Source organism: Geotrypetes seraphini, chromosome 14 (assembly GCF_902459505.1).
Source record: "Geotrypetes seraphini chromosome 14, aGeoSer1.1, whole genome shotgun sequence".
Taxonomy (NCBI): Eukaryota; Metazoa; Chordata; class Amphibia; order Gymnophiona; family Dermophiidae; genus Geotrypetes; species Geotrypetes seraphini.
Window position 1 is genome coordinate 35,555,742 of NC_047097.1, and position 19,784 is coordinate 35,575,525.

General features: G+C 43.5%; 1 protein-coding gene across 2 annotated transcripts in view; it reads left to right on the forward strand.

Moving 5' to 3' along the window:
• Positions 1–19,784, forward strand: part of RORA (RAR related orphan receptor A) — a 264,003-nt gene that overhangs the window by 154,608 nt on the left and 89,611 nt on the right. For both annotated transcript variants that reach the window (XM_033920445.1, XM_033920444.1), the window contains 2 exons: positions 6,316–6,457; positions 13,461–13,856. In XM_033920445.1, the coding sequence (XP_033776336.1) occupies positions 6,445–6,457; positions 13,461–13,856 (409 nt within the window). In that variant the 5' untranslated portion in view covers positions 6,316–6,444. The remainder of the gene's footprint in view (positions 1–6,315; positions 6,458–13,460; positions 13,857–19,784) is intronic.

A 19,784-nucleotide genomic window follows, 5' to 3' on the forward strand; every position in this document is an offset into this window, starting at 1 on the left:
GTGGTTTGGGATCTTTCTCCTCTCCTTCCCACAATCTGGCATCTCTCTCCCTTCCCCCTTTGTGGTCTGGCATCTCTGTATTTCCCTTCTCTTCCCCTTACCTTAGTCTGGACTCTCTCCCTCCTTCTTCCCTCCCCTCCCCCCCTATCCAGTGGTTTGGCATCTTTCTTCTTCCCTTCCCCCCTTCCTGTGGCCTGGTATCTCTTCCCTCTTTCACTTTCATCCCCTTATCTGGCATCGCTTCTTTCTTCTCCTGGAGATCTGGCATCTTTCTTTCCCTTTCTTCCCTATCTCTGCAGTCCAGCATCTCTCTATTGCCCTCCCTTTCTAGTTCTCCCCTCCTTCCCTTTCATTCCCTTGTCTGGCATCTCTCTCTTTCCTTCCCCCCTCCCATGGTCTGGAATTTCTGTTATCCTAGGACAAGCAGACGTCGTCACTTGTGGCGACGTCATCCATGGAACTTGGTACAGAGAGTGCAAAAGTGTACTGCTACTTTAAACTTTTTGCAAGTCTCGAGACTGTCCACATTGCACATGTACAAGTGCCTTCCTGCCTGATGTCAGCTTGGAGGACATCAGGCAGGACAGAGCAAAGAAGCTGTGTTATTTGTAGTTCTTCCAGAAGTGAGTCAATCTTGTACTTTTGTGCATTCCTGGTTCTTTTTTCCTCATTAGTTACTCTTTTTATTTCATTTTCAGTCTTTTTCCTTTGAAAATTTTAATTTGTATTTCCAATTAATATTTTTCCCAAGGTTCTAGTTTTGGTCCTTTGGCCCACCCCAAGTCTTCCTTCAGGCTGGGAGCATCAAATCTTTTTCAGATTCATTTTTATTCAACCTCCGTGGACCGTAGAGTCCTTCGATCATGCATTGGTGGTCTTTATCTTTATGTCAAAGCCTTCTAGTGGATTCAAGTGGTGCACTTGGTACAACAGAACCTTTTCAATCACTGATCCACATAATTGGTGCATTCAATGTCTTGGCCCTGACCACTGTGTAAACACTTGTCAGTGCTGCTCTCAACTTCAAGAGATCACGGAAGGTTAGACACTCCAATATGAAAAAATTTTCAATACAACATAGGGAGCATCAAGGATATCCGCAGCTTCTGACACAAACACACAAGTTCCATCTTCAGCATTGATGCTGGTACCAACATCGACGCTTTGCTCAACATTTACATCAGGGGTGCCCACACTTTTTGGGCTTGCGAGCTACTTTTAAAATGACCAAGTCAAAATGATCTACCAACAATAAAATTTAAAAAAACACAACGCACACTGTACGCATAGAAAATGTTAATTATCATTCCTATTCCAGGGTTTTTCAAAGAGGTCAAAACAGATGACTCTATGCACTGTCACCTCAGTAACAACCATACCAAAATAGACAAATATACCCCCCTCCCTTTTTACTAAACCACGATAGCAGTTTTTAGAGCGCAGGGAGCTGCGCTGAATGCCCAGCGCTGCTCTCGACACTCATAGGTTCCCTGCGCTAAAAACCTCTATTGTGGTTTAGTAAAAGGGGACCTTAGTGTAAAATATAGACAGCAGATATAAATTCAGACACATTTTGATCACTAAATTTAAAATAAAATCATTTTTCCTACCTTGGCTGGTGATTTCATGAGTCTCTGGTTGTTGTACTTTCTTCTTCTGACTGTGCATACAATCTTTCTTCCCTTCTTTTAGCCTGTATGCTTCCTCTCCTCCAGACTTCGTTCCCTCCCCCAACTTTTCCTTCCTCTCTCCCTGCCCTTTCTTTCTCTCTGCCTCCCTTTCTTTTTTTTTTCTGTTTCTCTTCTTTCCTTCTGTCTCCCTGCCTGCCCTTTTTCTTTCTTTCTCCCTGCCCTCCCCCAAGCCACTGCCATCGGGGACCAGGACCCAAACCGCCACCAATAACAGGCCCGAAAGCCGACGCCGCCCCAACCTCTCCCTGCTTCGGCCGACCAGCATCGCGATCGAGCTGTTGGGGGAAATGCTGCCAGGTCCTGCCTTCGCGGAAACAGAAAGTAGGCAGGACCCGGCAGCAAGAAGAAGAAATGCTTCACTAACCTGTCTCCCGCCTTAGCCCATAGCGAACGCTTGCTTCAGGGCTCTCAATATGTGCGTGCCGGCTTCCCTTCTCCCCCCCACCCCGGATATAACTTCCGGTTTCGGAGGGAAGCCGGCACGCACACGTTAGAGCCACGGAGCATAAGTTAGCTACGGGCTGAAATCTCCAAGCCGGTTTTTTTTTTGTTTTTTTACTAAATGTTCAGCAGCGGCTGCAGCAGCAGATGACAGCTGGGTGGACCACCCAGCTAAAAGGCCCTAGAGAGAACACTGGAGAGGAAGGCTGATCGGCCCGGTAGATCAGGTCGGCAACACGAGTCTATCACGGAGCCCGGGATGGGCTCCGCGATCGACTCGCGTTGCCTTCTTGAGCTACTGGTCGATCGCAATCGAAGTGTTGGGCACCCCTGATCTACATCATTGCTGCTACAACCACTAGGAGATACCAGCAAAAACACTAAGAAACGTAGGCATGCTTCCCCCTCTAAACATGTCTAGACTGCATGTCAGCGCTGGTCATGTGAGGTCCCATAAATATTGGTGGTGCTTGAGCACCCACAGAGCTGGCACCTATGAATTAATGTAAACCATTCTGAGCTCCCTAGGGAGAATGGTATAGAAAATTGAATTCATGAATAAATAAATTTGAGTAGGCTTAATATGGGTGCTACAAACAGTGGTTATAGTGAGCACCTTCTACCTGGGTACTTGTATACTTTCTATAAAATATGCATACATTTCAACTGTGCCCTGAGAACACTTTGTAAGTTAGTACTATTTTCAGCTTTTCCTACTTTTTATGCATGTGTACCTGTTGCTATTTTCTGTGTGCTTAATGCTTTTTTAAGCAGAAAGTGCTTTGTAAAATTACCCCATAGTCTTCAGTAATCATTTTAATTCTAATAGACCATTGTACTTGATATGCCATTGTCTTTGAGGATATTTTGTGCTTACAGTGCTTGCCAAATTGGTATAATTGACTGGGAGGGAGGAGAGATGATTCAAAGGAGGGAGAGATGTCAGATTCTGGAGAAGGGTGATGGAAGGAGGGAGAGAGAGATGTCAGACCATTGGAAGGGGAAGAAGAGAGTGATGCCAGACCAGGGAATGGAAGAGAAGGAGAGGAGAGATATATGCCAGACTGCAGGAAGGAGAGGAGAGAGATACCAGACTGCAGGAAGGGGGGAAGAGAAGGAGAGACATATTAAACCATGGAAAGAGGGAGGGAAGGAGAGAGAAATGCCAGATCATGGGAGAGCAGAAAGATGCCAAAGGAGAAGGAGAGACGGGAAGGAGAGAAGAAAAATGGTAGACCATAGGAGGGGGGAAGACAGAAATGTCAGACCATTGGAGAGGGAGAGAAAGGGAGGATATGGTGCACAGGGAGAGAGTGAGGAGATGGTACACAGCAATGGGTGTGGCAGTGAAGAGATAAAATAATTCTTCTTATGGATAGATGGGAATAGGGAAAGAGAAAGAGGGAAGACATTGAAAAGTAGATAGATTTGAGAAGAAAGCAGAAAAATGGAAGAAATTTGAATATTAAAAGTTAATGCCAAAGATGGATTTAGTGCAGAAAGTGAAGAGGAAAACGAAACAAATGGATAAGGCCCTGGATATACATACAGATAAGAGCACAGACAGAAGGAAGTACAACCAAAGACTGGGAAAAGATGATTATAAAAATAAAATTATCAGACAACAAAGGTAGGTAATACGATTTTATTTTCAATTTAGTGAATGAAATGTGTCAGTTAAAAGAATTTATATCAACTGTCTATATTTTCTATGTTCAGGAATAAATTAATTTCTTTCTATTTCTCTGGTGTACTGCATGTAGAGTCTGGCATCTTACAGTTTCATTTGTGTATATTAATACTTTTAGTTTGTGGTCCTTATTTGAATAGGGGTTATCCGGTGTTCTGCATGTGTGACTAAGGCCAGGTCTTCTGGTAGGAATGATTGTTGAGAAGCTTATAGTGTGCTTGGTATAGTTTAATTTTGTGGCTAACCATTATGTGTTGTTAACATGATTATATTGTATGTGTGTATATATGAAAATGAATGGAAAAATGGTATTACAATTAGTTAGAACATAAGAAGTGCCTATGCTGGGTCAGACCAGAGGTCCATTGTGCCCAGCAGTCCGCTCGCGCGGCGGCCCAACAGGTCCAGGACCTGTGTAGTAGTAGTCCTCTATCTATACCCCTCTATCCCCTTTTCCTTAAGAAAATTGTCCAATCCCTTCTTGAACCCTATTACCGTACTCTTTCCTATCACGCCCTCTGGAAGCTCATTCCAGGTATCCTCCACCCCCTGGGTGAAGAAAAACTTCCTAGCATTGGTTTTGAATCTGTCCCCTTTCAGCTTTTCCGAATGCCCTCTTGTTTTTGTAGTTTTCGAAAGTTTGAAGAGTCTGTCCCTCTCCACTTTCTCTATGCCCTTCATGATCTTGTAAATCTCTATCATATCCCCTCTAATCCTCCTCTTCTCCAGGGAAAAGAGCCCCAGTTTCTCCAGTCTCTCCGTGTATGAAAGGTTTTCCATACCTTTTATCAAACGCGTCGCTCTCCTCTGAACCCTCTCGAGTATCACCATATCCTTTTTAAGGTATGACAACCAATATTGAACGCAGTACTCTAGATGCGGGTGCACCATTGCCCGATACAACGGCAGGATAACTTCTTTCGTTCTGGTTGTAATACCCTTCTTGATTATACCTAGCATTCTATTCATTTTCTTAGTGGCCGCCACACACTGTGCCGACAGCTTCATTGTCTTGTCCACTATTACCCCCAAGTCCTTTTCTTGGGTACTCTCAGTCAATAACATCCCTCCCATCATATAGCTGTACCTCGGGTTTCTGCTTCTCACATGCAATACTTTACATTTCTCTATATTGAACTTCATCTGCCATCTCGTCGCCCACTCCCCTAGCTTATTCAGGTCCCTTTGTAATTCCTCGCAGTCCTCTTTAGTCCGAGCAGCACTAAATTGTTTGGTATCGTCTGCAAATTTTATTATTTCGCACTTCGTCCCTGTTTCTATATCATTTATAAATATATTGAATAGCAGCGGTCCAAGCACCAGCCCCTGCGGAACACCACTCGTGACCCTTCTCCAGTCCGAGTAGTGGCCTTTTACTCCTACCTTCTGCTTCCTCCCCGCAAACCAATTTCTGATCCGTGTACATCTCCTTCCATCCCATGGTTTTTCAGTTTCCGAAGTAGGCGTTCATGGGGTACCTTGTCAAAGGCTTTTTGGAAATCTAAATATATGATGTCTATGGGGTCCCCTTTGTCCAGCCGTTTGTTAATTCCTTCGAAGAAGTGCAGTAAGTTAGTTGGGCACGATCTCCCCTTGCAGAATCCATGTTGGCTTGTGATTAGAAGTTTATTTCTTTCAAAATGCTCATCGATGCTGTCTTTTATCAGCGCTTCCGCCATTTTCCTCGGAACCGAGGTCAGACTCACCGGTCTGCAGTTCCCCGGGTCAGCTCTCGATCCCTTCTTGAAGATGGGCGTAACATTGGCTATCTTCCAATTCTCTGGGATTACGCCTGTTTTCAGGGATAGATTGCAAACTTGCTGTAGTAGTTCTGCTATTTCCTCCTTTAGTTCTTTCAGAACCCTTGGGTGGATTCTGTCTGGGCTTGGCAATTTGTCAGTTTTTAATTTTTCTAACTACCTACTTAAGTCATCAAGGCTTACTTCTTTAGTTTATCTTTTGGGCTCCTTTGAAGATTTGCTCAGGTTCCGGTATGTTGGATGTTTCCTCTTTTGTAAATACAGACGAAAAGAACATGTTTAGTCGTTCCGCCACTTCTTTCTCCTCCTTCACCACTCCCTTCCTGTCTCCGTCATCCAGCGGTCCCACCTCCTCCCTAGCTGGCTGCTTCCCTTTAACGTATCTGAAGAATGGTTTGAAATTTCGTGCTTCCTTGGCTAGCCTTTCTTCATATTCTCTTTTGGCTTTTCTAACCACACTGATATTATTGGGCAGGGTCAGAAGCAGAGCTTTTGCTACCTCCCTCCCCCAAACTTAAAAGCGTTTCGCTGCCTATGGTTCTATGTAATATAACTTGGTCTTTAACAAAATTGCTGAATTGATAAATGTGTTGTGATTCAGTGGAATTTCAAAGTCAACTGAATTCTTCCATTGATTGTGAAGGTGATGAATACATATTTACAAAAACGATTCATGTACTCATGTAATGTCACAATGCTAGTTCATAGTTTGTATTTCCAATTTACATCACAGGGCTTTTTTAGGAGGAGTCAGCAAAGTAATGCAGCGTACTCATGTCCTCGCCAGAAGAACTGCTTGATTGACCGGACGAGTAGGAACCGTTGCCAGCATTGTCGATTACAGAAATGTCTCGCTGTGGGGATGTCTCGAGATGGTGAGCTTCCTGACTGTTTCATTGTTAGCCTTAAGTTTTAAAACTACATTAAGAATCAGCATTAAATTTTTAATGCAGCTTCATTTTTTAAATGTTTTACTTCAGTTCCAAAGTGGCACCAAAGTGAAATCAGTAGCCATGTGTTAAAATGAAAGTAAAATTAATGTCTACCTTCATTTTCACTGTAGAGGATGGTGGTCCAGGGACAAATCTTCTGTAGGCACACTTGATTTGGGCCCTTGGCTCAAGCAGATTCTCAACTAGAGAACCCTTCAAACCTCCCATTCCTTCTACTGATGGATCAGTAATACTTTCCCGGTCCTAGGGAAACCTTTGAAAATGGTAGCTTTTCTGTTACCAACAGAGTGTCTCGCCAGTGAAGACCCAAAACTCTTGATCCAATTTTTCTTTAATGAAGTCAGTAAATGAAGAAGGGAAAACAAACACTTGCTATTGAAATGTATTGGAATTAGTCTGCTTCCATAGGTCTGAATCTGTTTATTCAGCCCCTCAAACAGGTAGGAAGGGCTGGAGAAATCAGCCAGGCTGTCTGCCTGGTGAAGTGTAAATATCATATTGTAGTAAAAACACAAGCAGAAGGATTATAAGTAAAGCTTGGCTTGCAATCTTATTTTCTGACTGAATGTTCTGTTTCTCTGAGGTACAGACACAATGGGAGGAGACTCAGCATACTTGGAGACAAAGCAAGCCAATAAGGGAAACCCACAAGTTAACTGGGAACAGGGAACATGTGCACAGAAAACTACAAAACTACAGGGACATATAGGGCTAGATTCACTAAGCAAACCGATCATGTACTGATCGGTTTGCGACCCCAACCTGATTCACTAACCTCGTGGCCGATCCTCACATGCAAATGAGAGTAAGCAGCATGCAAAGCAGGAAGGATGCGATTCACTAAACTTTTTCAGCAACACCGACTGGGCTGGCCAATCAAAAAAGAAGCGACCGGTGGGGACCAGTAGCTCATGACCTTTACTGCTCTCTGCCGACTTCTCCTGCCTTTCTCCTACCTTGCTGCCCCGCTCTCTGCCCCAAATCTCCACCCTACTCTCGCCCGCAGCCCTGAAATCCAAACTTCCCTCTGTTCTCAGCCGCCCAGACTGATCTTTGCTGCCCTGACTCTGGATCTCTGCTGCTCTGACTCTGGATCTCTGTTGCCTTCCCTGCAGTGCGAGCCCGCGGGTTTAAAGCAGTGCTGCACTATGGCGTGTTCCAGAGCACACCGCAGTGCAGCCCCGCTTTAAACCTGCAGGCTCGCACTGCAGGGAAGGCGGCGATTTCTGCTTCCCTGACGTTTCACTGGGTATACAATAGAGAGTTGCGCGGGGACAGAAATCCCACCCGTCCCCGTGAGGAATCCCTCCGTCCCCACCCGTCCCCATGAGGAATCCCTCCGTCCCCACCCGTCCCCGTGAGAAATCCCCTCCATCCCCACCCATCCCTATAAACTACAGAAATAGTTATTTCATTTAATTATGCTACTGAATTAAAGGCTCTGGTAGAAACCCATTTACAAATAAGCAAAAAGACTTTATTAATTTGGAAATATTAATTGGGAAGAATACATACTTTGTAAACGGGTTTCTACCAGAGCCTTTAATGTTTATAAATTTTTATCAACACAACTAATATACTACTTTATCCTAAAGCAAAAAAAAAAAAAAAAAAAGAAATAGAATTTTTTTCCTACCTTTGTTGCCTGGTTTCTTCTTTCCTCATGTTCTCATTCAATTCCTTCCATCCACTGTCTCTCTTCTCTCTGCGTCTTCCATTTGCTCTGTTACTGTACCTCTCCCTTTCTCCCCCCTTCCAAATTGGTCTGGCACCCATCTTCTTCCCTCCGCTCCCCCCATAGTCTGGCATCTCTGTCTTCTTCCCTGCCAGCGTTTTCTCCCTACTCTCTCTTCCCCATTTCCTTTCAGCGTCCTTCTCCCCTCCCCCATCTTCCCCATGTCCTGTCAGCGTCCTTCTCCCCCCTCTGTCTTCCCCATGTGCTTTCAGTGTCCTTCTCCCCCCTCTGTCTTCCCCACGTGCTTTCAGTGTCCTTCTCCCCCCCTCTGTCTTCCCCACGTGCTTTCAGTGTCCTTCTCCCCCCCTCTGTCTTCCCCATGTGCTTTCAGTGTCCTTCTCCCCCCCTCTGTCTTCCCCATGTGCTTTCAGTGTCCTTCTCCCCCCTCTGTCTTCCCCATGTGCTTTCAGCGTCCTTCTCCCCCGTCTTCCCCATGTTCTTTCAGCGTCCTTCTCCCCCACCCCACCCCCCATCTTCCCCATGTCCTGTCAGTGTCCTTCTCCCCCTCTGTCTTCCCCATGTGCTTTCAGTGTCCTTCTCCCCCTCTGTCTTCCCCATGTGCTTTCAACGTCCTTCTCACCCCTCTGTCTTCCCCATGTGCTTTCAGCGTCCTTCTCCCCCCATCTTCCCCATGTCCCTTCAGCGTCCTTCTCCCCCGCCCCACCCCCCCCGTCTTCCCCATGTCCTTTCAGCGTCCTTCTCCACCCCTTATCTTCCCCATGTCCTTTCAGCGTCCTTCTCCACCCCTTTGTCTTCCCCATGTGCTTTCAGCGTCCTTCTCCCCCCTCTGTCTTCCCTATGTCCTTTCAGCGTCCTTCTCCCCACGTCTTTCCCATGTCCTTTCAGCGTCCTTCCCTCCCCACGTCTTTCCCATGTCCTTTCAGCGTCCTTCCCACCCCCATCTTCCCCATGTCCTTTCAGCGTCCTTCTCTACCTCTTTGTCTTCCCCAGTGCTTTCAGCGTCCTTCTCCCCCCTCAGTTTTACCTTAAGCGTCTTATCCTCTCCACTCCACCTTTCCACCCTTTCTCCCTCCCTGCCCCTTACCTTTGTGGCACTTCCCCGCCCGACTGACAACAGAACAGGCCCAGTCCAACAAACCTCCCTGCCCTGTAGCCGCGAATCTAAATTACCTTCTTACATCAGCTGGAGTATTGAAGCTGCTGTAAAAAAGTAATTTAGATTCGCGGCTACAGGGCAGGAAGATTTGTCAGATTGGGCCTGTTGTCGGTCGGTCGGGGGAAGCACCACAAAGGTAAGGGGACCTGGCCGGCTGTGCTGCACCCGGGGCGGACCGCCCTCCCCTCCCCTCCCCCTTTGGTACGCCACTGCCTTTTCCCTACCTGCCCTGCCGCAGCACACAGCCAACCGGAAGTCTTCCCAATGTCAGCGCTGACGTCGGAGGGAGGGAGGGCTTTGCTTAAGCCCTCCCTCCGACGTCAGCGCTGACATCGGGAAGACTTCCGTTCGGTTGTGTGCTGCGGCAGGTAGGGAGAAGACGAGCCTCGTGGCTGAGTACATCCAGCTCCACAGGAACCCGCGACCCTTGGAGGCGTCCCCGTGACCCTAGGGGGTGTCCCCACGGGATTTCTGTGAACCTAGGGGCTGTCCCCATTGGATCCCCGCGACCCCAAGGGGGAACCCGCGGGATCCCCGTCATCTCCGTTCCCGTGCAGCTCTCTAGTATACAAATGACAGTCTGCAAATCTGTAGTGGCCTCAGTTGGAAGAGCTGGTGTGTGTTTCGAAAAGGTGGTGGGACATTTTCCTGCAACAAGTCGGCAGCACTCACACACCGGCGGGAGGGAGGAGACCCACTGCTGTCCCTCTCCCCTTTTGCTGCTCCAGCTTTAAAAACTGCCTGCTCCCAATTTATTTTCAGAGAAATGAAGAGGTATGTTTGAGCAAAGAGCATACGCAGACCATCTACAGGCAAAGAAGATGGTCTTCGCATGCGTCGGGATCGCTCAGTAGCGATCTGTGCAGGCGGTGGGGGGCGTTCCTCTGATTGCATCCATTTGAATATTCTTCCATCATGAATTGGTCGGCCTGCCATGGATTGGACACGGATCAGTCACAGGTAAGTGAATCGGGCTCATAGTCAATAGCAGTGGGAGAGAATGGGTATCTCTCCTGCTGCTGGGGGTGGTTCGCTTGGTAATGGGAAAGAGTGGGCATCACTCACGCTGCTGAGGGTGGTTCACTTGGTAGCGGGAGAGAGTGGGTATCTCTCCTGCTCCAGGGGGGGGCAGTTTGCTTGGCAACGGGACAAAGTGGGAATCGCCCGCTGCAGGTGGGCAGTTCGCTTGGCAGCGGGAGAGAATGGGCCTCTCTCCTGCTGCCGAGGGTGGGAGAGAGGCCCATTCTCTCCCGCTTGGCAGTGGAGGAGAGAGTACATTCTCACTTGGCAGTGGGAGAGAAAGGGCATCTCTCCTGCTGCAGGGGGGATATTGTGTGGCAAGGAGAGAATGGGCATCTATCCCGTTGCTAGGTGAGGGGCGGGGTCACAAACGACTTCTAGCAGTCTCCGACACTGCCATGCTGGGGTTTAAAACAGTGTTGTCACTGTACTGGCAACTCTGGACCAGTTGCTGATTTTTGTCGCCAAAAGCTGACGCCACTGTTAGAAAATGGCTCAGCAATTTTTAAGAATCCACCGGAGTGCTCATTTTAATGTTGAAGAGCCCATTTGCATGGTAGTGTTGGAGACTGCTAGAAACCTCGCTAAAAACAGAGAAAAGCCGTTTTGATAAACTGCCGCTAAAATGCTTGCAGGCTAAACCGTCGGAAAACAGTTTAGCAACGGCGTTGAAGTTTTGAGAATATGGGCCTAAGTATTATAAACTAGAGAATGACATGGGCCAAGTTTTTCCCTGTCCCCGCAGGAACTAATTTTCCCGTCTCATCCCCGCAAGTTCTTTTCCTATCCTTGCTCCATTCCTGCAAGCTCCATCCTCATATGCACAATGTAATTTGTTAACTGGTACTGCGGGGGATGGGTTTCTAGTCATATTGACCCTGATTTTATAAATAGTGCCTATTGGAAGGCTCCTAGATCCGCATGCCTACCAACGTACATTACATTACATTACATTACTGATTTCTATTCCGCCTCAACCTTGCAGTTCTGTAGGCACCTAACTTAATTTTTACTTGGTTAATTGGTGCTCATAACTGACAGCACCATTTAAAAACAATTAAAAAAAATAATTTGCTGGTAGGCGCCTACAACTTGGATGTAGGTATGTACACTGAGGTGCCTACTTGAAAAGTGGGCATGGTTAAGGGCAGAGTTTGGGCGTGGATTGAGTTAGGTATCGGTGGGCATTTGTTAGGTGCTGGTATATTGGGCCAGGAAAACCCTGGCCTAATATACCAGCATCTAGCATTATGATGTCTACTTGTGCCTGATTCAATTTAGGCACCACTAGGCGTGAATCTGCAAATGGCACCTAACTTCGAATAACATGCAGTAGATGCCATTTTCCTAGGCACCTACCAAGTTAGGCATCGTTTATAGAATCAGGCCCATTGTTTCAATTGTCAAACAGAAAAGGCAAGGGAAGTGTCTTTTCAACCAATGGTAAAATCCTTATTGAAAAAGTAATGGTCCCAACAAGGATGTTACTGCACAAAGTAGCGATCATTATTGCACTGGCATTACACCAATTCACATGCTAACTGCGTAGTGTTTATAAGATGGGAAATGGGCTTTATTAAGCATAGGGATTGTGCTTAGTCTCTGCATTGTTGTGTCTCGTACATGGCCATTCAGTTGAGGATGGGCTGGGATGGTTTAGATGAGCTGGAGTGATCTTTGACAGAGATTCCAGTAGATGGAACCTAGGCACAGTACCGGGCAGAACACTGGGTTTCTGGCCCAGAAATATCTAAGAAAAAGAACAATTTAAATTAAATCATTAAATTATAGCAAGTGTATGTTTGGGCAAACTGGATGGACCATTCAGGTCTTTATCTGCCGTCATTTACTATGTTAAAATCATAAGTGGAATGGGACAAGGACAGCGACAAAACTCACAGGGACAGTATGGGGAAATTGAGTTCCTGCAGGGACGGGGAAAAATTTGTCCTCATGTCGTTCTCTATTATAAACCATTGATGGGATGTGGAAGGTTTGGGGGCTCTGTGGTTGGACTCCTTATTCTGAGGGCCTAGACTAGGGGTGTCCATGTTAGGTGTTAGTATGCGGTGCCTTGGGATTTTGTGCCATCTCCAGAGGTGCCCAACATGAAGATTGAGTGGATATTTTTAATTTCCCACCGACTTCATGAGGTGAAATAAAGTGAGTAATTTTGTAGCTTTTTAGTAAGCATTTTACATGCTAATAGCATTAACATGTTCATTCCTGTTTTTATGCTTCTGAGGTGGAAGTAATTGTAATGCATGTAAAATCTGCACTAAAGCTGAAATAAACCACTGTGCAACACAGTTAATCACACTTGGGCTTGTGTTTGATAAAATTAAAATTATTCCATTTGAATGTGAGCCATTAACATACTTAGTTACTGTGGTTTTCATGTAAAATCATTGTATATCATTGGCAAAATAACTGCTTTATCAATATATGAATATATTCTTAAATGTTTTTGTAATAGGTGGAATCTTACTAAAATCTGAATTGCTTGTTTCCTTGATTTTTTTTTTTTTTTTTTTGCATCTTTTTCTTTCTTCACCCTATAGACAGGTGTATTACAGATCACTGCTTTCACCTTTGTCCTAATGTTTTTGTTTTTTTAACAACATATCTTAGCATGGTTACACAGAAATAAGACTTTACTAATTATGCCACTCTAAGAATATGTAGTAGATTTATGATAGATGATGGTAAACTAGGTATAGAGCAAGTCAGAAAATATATTCTCTTTGCTAACATATGAATCCATTGAAAATCAAAACATCCACATAAACTCCAAGGGTAAAATGTCAGAGCTGTTCAGAGCTTTTAATACGTCGAGGTGGAAATTGCTGTTCTAATATCAACTGTAATTCCATGAACACAGAGTCAGGATTAAAGGAAGACTGTATATCGCAGAATAAAGTGTCCATCCTATTTTTCAAATTACTAATCAGCTTTTAAAGCCTCTTTTATATATTATATGTTGCCTTCACTAATGGCAGATGTTTGATGATTCACAAAATCTCTGTATATAAAATGCAACTCTGTGCTTTCAGCTGTAAAATTTGGTCGAATGTCAAAAAAGCAAAGAGACAGCTTGTATGCAGAAGTCCAGAAGCACCGGATGCAGCAGCAACAGCGAGATCACCCACAGCAGCCTGGGGAGGCAGAATCATTGACACCAACATACAGTATCACCACTAATGAGCTAACTGAGCTTCCTGATGACCTCAGTAATTACATCGATGGGCGTACATCTGAAGGTAGCAAAGCAGACTCTGCAGTGAGCAGCTTCTACTTAGACATACAGCCGTCTCCTGATCAGTCGGGTCTTGATATTAATGGCATCAAACCAGAACCAATATGTGACTACACACCAGCATCAAGCTTCTTCCCCTATTGTTCTTTGAGAAATGGAGAAACCTCTCCAACGGTATCTATTGCAGAACTAGGTAATTCAAGAAATAAAAAAGCTCATTATAATTGCTTTAGCAGTGTTCATTTGATAGGGAAAACACTGGTAAAGATAGAAATAAGAACATAAGAATTGTCCATCAAACTCTGTGTCCTGATTCCAACAGTGGCCAAACCCAGGTTCCAAGTACCAAGCTATGTCCCAAGTAGTAAAACAGATTTTATGCTGCTTATCCTAGGAATAAGCAGTGGATTTACCCAAGCCATCTCTCACTAATGGCCTACAGACTTCTCTGATTTTACTAATTGATTCTACTACATTCTCCAGCAATGAATTCCAGAGTTTAATTACAAGTTGTGTGAAGAAATATTTTCTCAAGTTTGTTTTAAATCTACTACTTAGTAGCTTTATCGCATGCCCCCTAGTCCTAGTATTTTGGGAAATGGTAAACAAGTGATTCACATCTACCCATTCAATTCCACTCAGTATTTTACGACCTCTATCATTTTGCCCCTGAGCCATCTCTTCTCCAAACTGAAGTGCCCTAGTTACTTTAGCCTTTCCTCAAAGGGAAGTCGTCCCATCCCTTTTATCATTTTTGTCGCCTTTCTCAGTACCTTTTCTAAATCTGCTCTTATCTTTTTTTTTGAGATATGGTGACCAGAATTGCAAACAGTATTTGAGGTGCGGCTGTATTATAGAACAAATCAAGGATATTATATCATTTTCATCTTTGCTTTCCACTCCTTTCCTGATATTCCTAACATTCTATTTGCTTTTATAGCTACCATCACACTTTGAGCTAAGGGTTTCAACGTATACTCAAAAATGACACCTAGAACCTTTTCTTGGGCAGTAACTCCTAATGTGGAGCCCTGCATCACATAGCTATAGTTCAGGTTCTTCTTTCCCACATGCATCACTTTGCACTTGCTCACATTAAACGTCATCTGCCATTTTGATGCCCAGTCTCACAAAGTCCTCTTGCAATTTATCACAATTCTCTTGTGATTTAACAACTTTGTATCATCAGCAAATTTAATTATCTCACTACTTATTCCTATCTCTAGATCATTGATAAATATGTTAAAAAGCAGTGCTCCTAGCACAGACTCCTGAGGAACCCCACTATTTAAAACCAGCTGTAACATTAAACAAAGAGAACAAAAAGAGCAGAGATGCCTTTGGAGGAAAAGCCTCAGAAACTTGCCACTGAAGAAACCCTCCTCTAACTAAAGAGGGTGAGTCACTTTATAAGCACAAAAACCTCCAATAATATTCAATATCAGTCTTTATTTCAATCTTCATATATCACAGTCTTAATTTCTTATCTGAGTGTTATTCTGCTCTGAGTGGTCATTAGTTTTAAAGCCACTGACCACCACAAGCTGAATTAGACCTAGATATTCAAATCTGTCATGTCCAGGCGTCAGCCCTGAATATCCAGCCCTTCGTGGACTTGGAAGTTATGTGGGATTCTAGCTAATATTCAGTACTGGCACCCACCTACCTAACTAGAAAAAGATAGGATTGCATAAAATGCAGTCATTTGCTAATGTGTGTTTAGAGTTAACCTGTTAATGCGCATTAACAATACATTCCAGACTTGTCTTTTGTAGAAATCAAAGTGGTGAACCATGAGTTAAATCAGTTAAAAAGAAAGGAAGCTTGCAATAAGCATAACAAAGGGCTCCTTTTACTAAGCCACATTAGGGCTTTAACGCGAGGAATAGCACGCTAGACCATAACGCCAGCATTGAGCTGGCGTTAGTTCTAGAAGCGTAGCGCGCGGTAATTTCCTGCGTGTGCTAAAAACGCTAGCGCACCTTAGTAAAAGGAGCCCAAAGAGTCTGAAGTTAGTAACCAGGAAGAAATAAAGGAGGGAAGAGAAGATAACATAAGCCTCATTATGCTTAATGGGGCCTATTTACTAATTATGCACTTAAAGTGTTTGTTGTTTACTTAGAACTTGTTATATCGCCTTTTGTGAAAAAAAATGGCAATGCAGTGTACAGGCTAAAACTGTGTGAAAGAATACCATACTTATCATATAGTTGTTGATTGGAATATTAGTCTACTAGGGTTTCAAATGAGTTTCAAGACTTCTTTTTCCTGACTTTTTCTGGTTAAGGTACACTAATAAGTAAATTCCATGGAATGCAAACTTTTACACGCCTTAGTTCTCCCTTCTCCCTTACCCCCAGTCCTCTCACCAAATGTTGTTCTCTCCCATCCACACCAGTTTGAATCTCTGATCCTCCATAATATTTGTGCAGTCTGGCCATCCCTTAATCTCAGTTTCATTCCTGCTGTAAAATGACCCAGATCCGTTTTCCTGAATCTTGCTATATTCCTTCTAGCACCAGTAGCAACAGTTGCAGAACAAAATGCAATCTTGCATCTTCCTCTACTGTGCAATAAAATAGTCATCTACAACTAAATTACAGATGCGCAGCGTACATGAACACTTTAAGCATGTATATTTTACCCTAGCTAATTTCCAAAAAGAAACTAACACAGTATATAATGGCAGTTCAAGATCATTAGACCCAGCTAGTCTGCCTAGATATTTGAGACTTTCTCTGGTTGTTTACCAACTTGGGAAGGTAAATGCACATTCCAACTAGTTTTTGGAATAATGTTCTTTCTGCATTAGATCTTGGTATCAGATCATATAGAGCAGTGTTTCCCAAGTCGGTCCTGGATGTACCCCCTTGCCAGTCAGATTTTCATGATATCCACAATAAATATGCATGAGAATCATTTGCATACATGGCCTCCATTGTATGCAGATCTCTTTCATGTATATTCATTGTAGATAGAAAATCAAAGATTAAATAAATTAGAGAAAAAATCTTTTATAAATCAATTCACCTAGTAAATAATATAACATTAGATGTGAATCAAAAATATTTATAGTATGTCTTAAATTATTATAAAATAATTTATAGAGTGCTCAGTGTGAAATCTTATTCAAAACCAACAGGTTAATAGAATGAAGATGTAATGACATTCCATCATTGCACTCACCTACCTACCAGCCCTGTCTGATTGATTATTTATAAATTATTCAAACTGAATAATAATGATGAAAAAGTGAAGATGAATACTTAGCTGGATATTGTTGATGTATATATGTATCTCCACTATAGAGTATGTTCTTGAATTTTGCTCATTAATGCTGGAGGTAGTACAATGAAGTCTTTTTTATATATAACTCGTTGGTTTAGTAGAAAATGTGAAGAAAGTGAGTCTCCAATTTCACTATGTTTTGCGTCATCAGGAGGAAATAACTTCGGACCACACAATGGAGAGAATACGCCGACAGGAGATTCCAACTGATTAAATCACACGCTGATTTAATCTTTCAGTTGGAATCTCCTGTCGGCGTATTCTCTCCATTATATGGTCCGAAGTTATTTCCTCCTGATGACGCAAAACATAGTGAAACACGATCGGTGTTGAGGAAATGTTGGATTGCTTTCACTACAAGGAGTTTTAGCTTTATGCTGAAATGTACTATTTTTAACGGTGGATTGGAGACTCACTTTCTTCACATTTTCTACTAAACCAACGAGTTATATATAAAAAAGACTTCATTGTACTACCTCCAGCATTAATGAGCAAAATTCAAGAACATACTCTATAGTGGAGATACATATATACATCAACAATATCCAGCTAAGTATTCATCTTCACTTTTTCATCATTATTATTCAGTTTGAATAATTTATAAATAATCAATCAGACAGGGCTGGTAGGTAGGTGAGTGCAATGATGGAATGTCATTACATCTTCATTCTATTAACCTGTTGGTTTTGAATAAGATTTCACACTGAGCACTCTATAAATTATTTTATAATAATTTAAGACATACTATAAATATTTTTGATTCACATCTAATGTTATATTCATTGTAGATATCCTGAAATTTTGACAGGCAAAGGGATACTCCAGAACCTACTTGGGGAAACTCTGATTTAGAGTCTTGGCATAACGTTTTTTCATCAGCTCCTTTAGGGACCCTTTTACAAAGCCACAGTAGCAATTTTCCCATGGCAAATGCACCAAAGCCCATAGCAGTTGAATGGACTTGGGTACATTTGTCTTGGGGAAATCACAATCATGGCTTTGTAACCTATTTTGCATTAGGTTCCATGGTATACTGGAGAGTTAGCTGAATTTTTAAAAATCCTGCTGAAAAACTAGATTCTACAAAGAAACAGGATTGCTGTTCAGTTAGCAAAATTGACATATACTTCTCAAATAGAAGATAATCTTTTAGATCAGAAGCTGTTTAGACTTTTCTACAAATTAACATCAGTGGCATTAGATAATGCTAGTATGAAGGTTCATCCTCCTTCAACTGATAATTTGGAACATTATTTCAGATAAAATTATTTAAATTAGGACTTCAGTTCCACCTGATTTAGATCTAGTCATTAATTTCTTTGATCAAAATAGATTATAGACTGTATTTCCATCTATTTCAGCTTCTAAAGTCAAATCTTGATTTAAATAACTATCCAAATCTGCTTTGTTTATTACACAATTGTCTAGCGTATTTAATGGCTGATCCTCTGAATCAGATGACAGATTGGATTACTTTTTTCAGAATGATTTTTTTTACAGGCTGGTCATTTTCCATGTACATTAGGTGGGATTATTTTAACACCACTTCTCAAGAATGCAAATTGGGATGCCAGTCAACCAGCCATCTATAAACCTGTGGCAAGTATTCCTTTACTTGCTAAGTTATTAGAAGCTTATGTTGTGGAATTATCTGACTTTTCTAATTAATTTTAATTGTTTACATCCTTTGCAGTTTGGCTTTAGGCCATTTCATTTTACTGAATCAATTTTATTAGCTTTCACCTCTGGGAGGGGCATTAGGTGCCCCTATGGGAGGGGTATTAGGTGCCTGGGCCAACCAAGGCCTTAGGCCCCTTCCCGGTGCACCCTGAGATGCACTGGGAGGGGCCTAAGGCCCTGATTGGCCCAGGAATCTAAGGCCCATCCCATAGGAGGGCCCTTAGGCGCCTGGGCAAATCAGGGCCTTAGGACCCTCTAGTGCATCCTAGGATGTACCGGAAAGAGGAAGGCCCGCCCTTTTGAAGAGGTGGGTCTGCCGGTAGGAAGGAGTGGACATCCCTCTTGCCGTTATTCCAGTAAAGGTATGGGGGTGTTGGGAAGGGGGGGTCATTCAGGGACGAGGGAGTGAGAGTCGGGGTGTCGTTCATGCAGGAGGGAGCTGGGCATCCCTCCTGCTGATTTCGGGTGTGGAGGGGTCAGGGGGTTCATTCAGGCAGAGGGAGTGGGCATCCCTTCTGCTGATTTTGGGTATAGGGGTGGGTATCGGGGGTTGTCTTCTGGCAGGAGGGAGTGGACATCTCTCTTGCTGATTTGGGGGTGGGGTCTTCAGCTCGCTGCTGCTGCCCTCATTGCCGGCTGAGCTGATCGCAGCACGGGGAATCTTCAGTCAGCTGAGCTGGCAGGTCTCCCCGAAGCCACAGTTTCAGGGAGTCCTGCTGGCTCAACTGATTGAGGGATTCCTCTGCTTTGATCAGCTGATAGAAGGCTGCAGACTATTGTCCGGATCCCCCAGCAAAGATGGACACCAGAAATGTAGGCCAGGGTTTTCTGGGCCTACATTTCTGGTGCCTAAGTCTTTTGCCTAAGTATGCGCTTTAGGCCACCTAATGCTACTTATGTCGTTGGCCATGCCTACAATGGCATTCGGCAGCCTAAAGCACCCACAAAGGCGCAATTTCAGCTCCTCAACCTTGCAGGTTTTTTTGTCGTTTCTAATGGTGTTTTCAGTTAATTTAGACATTTAAGTTTAGGTGCACGTTTTTGAATTTTCCCCTAAGAGTCTATTTGGGTATGACTTTATCCTTGAAACCTTAGATCAATGCTATAATAAAGACCCTTTTTTATTTAAATTGCACCAATTTAGGAATATTCA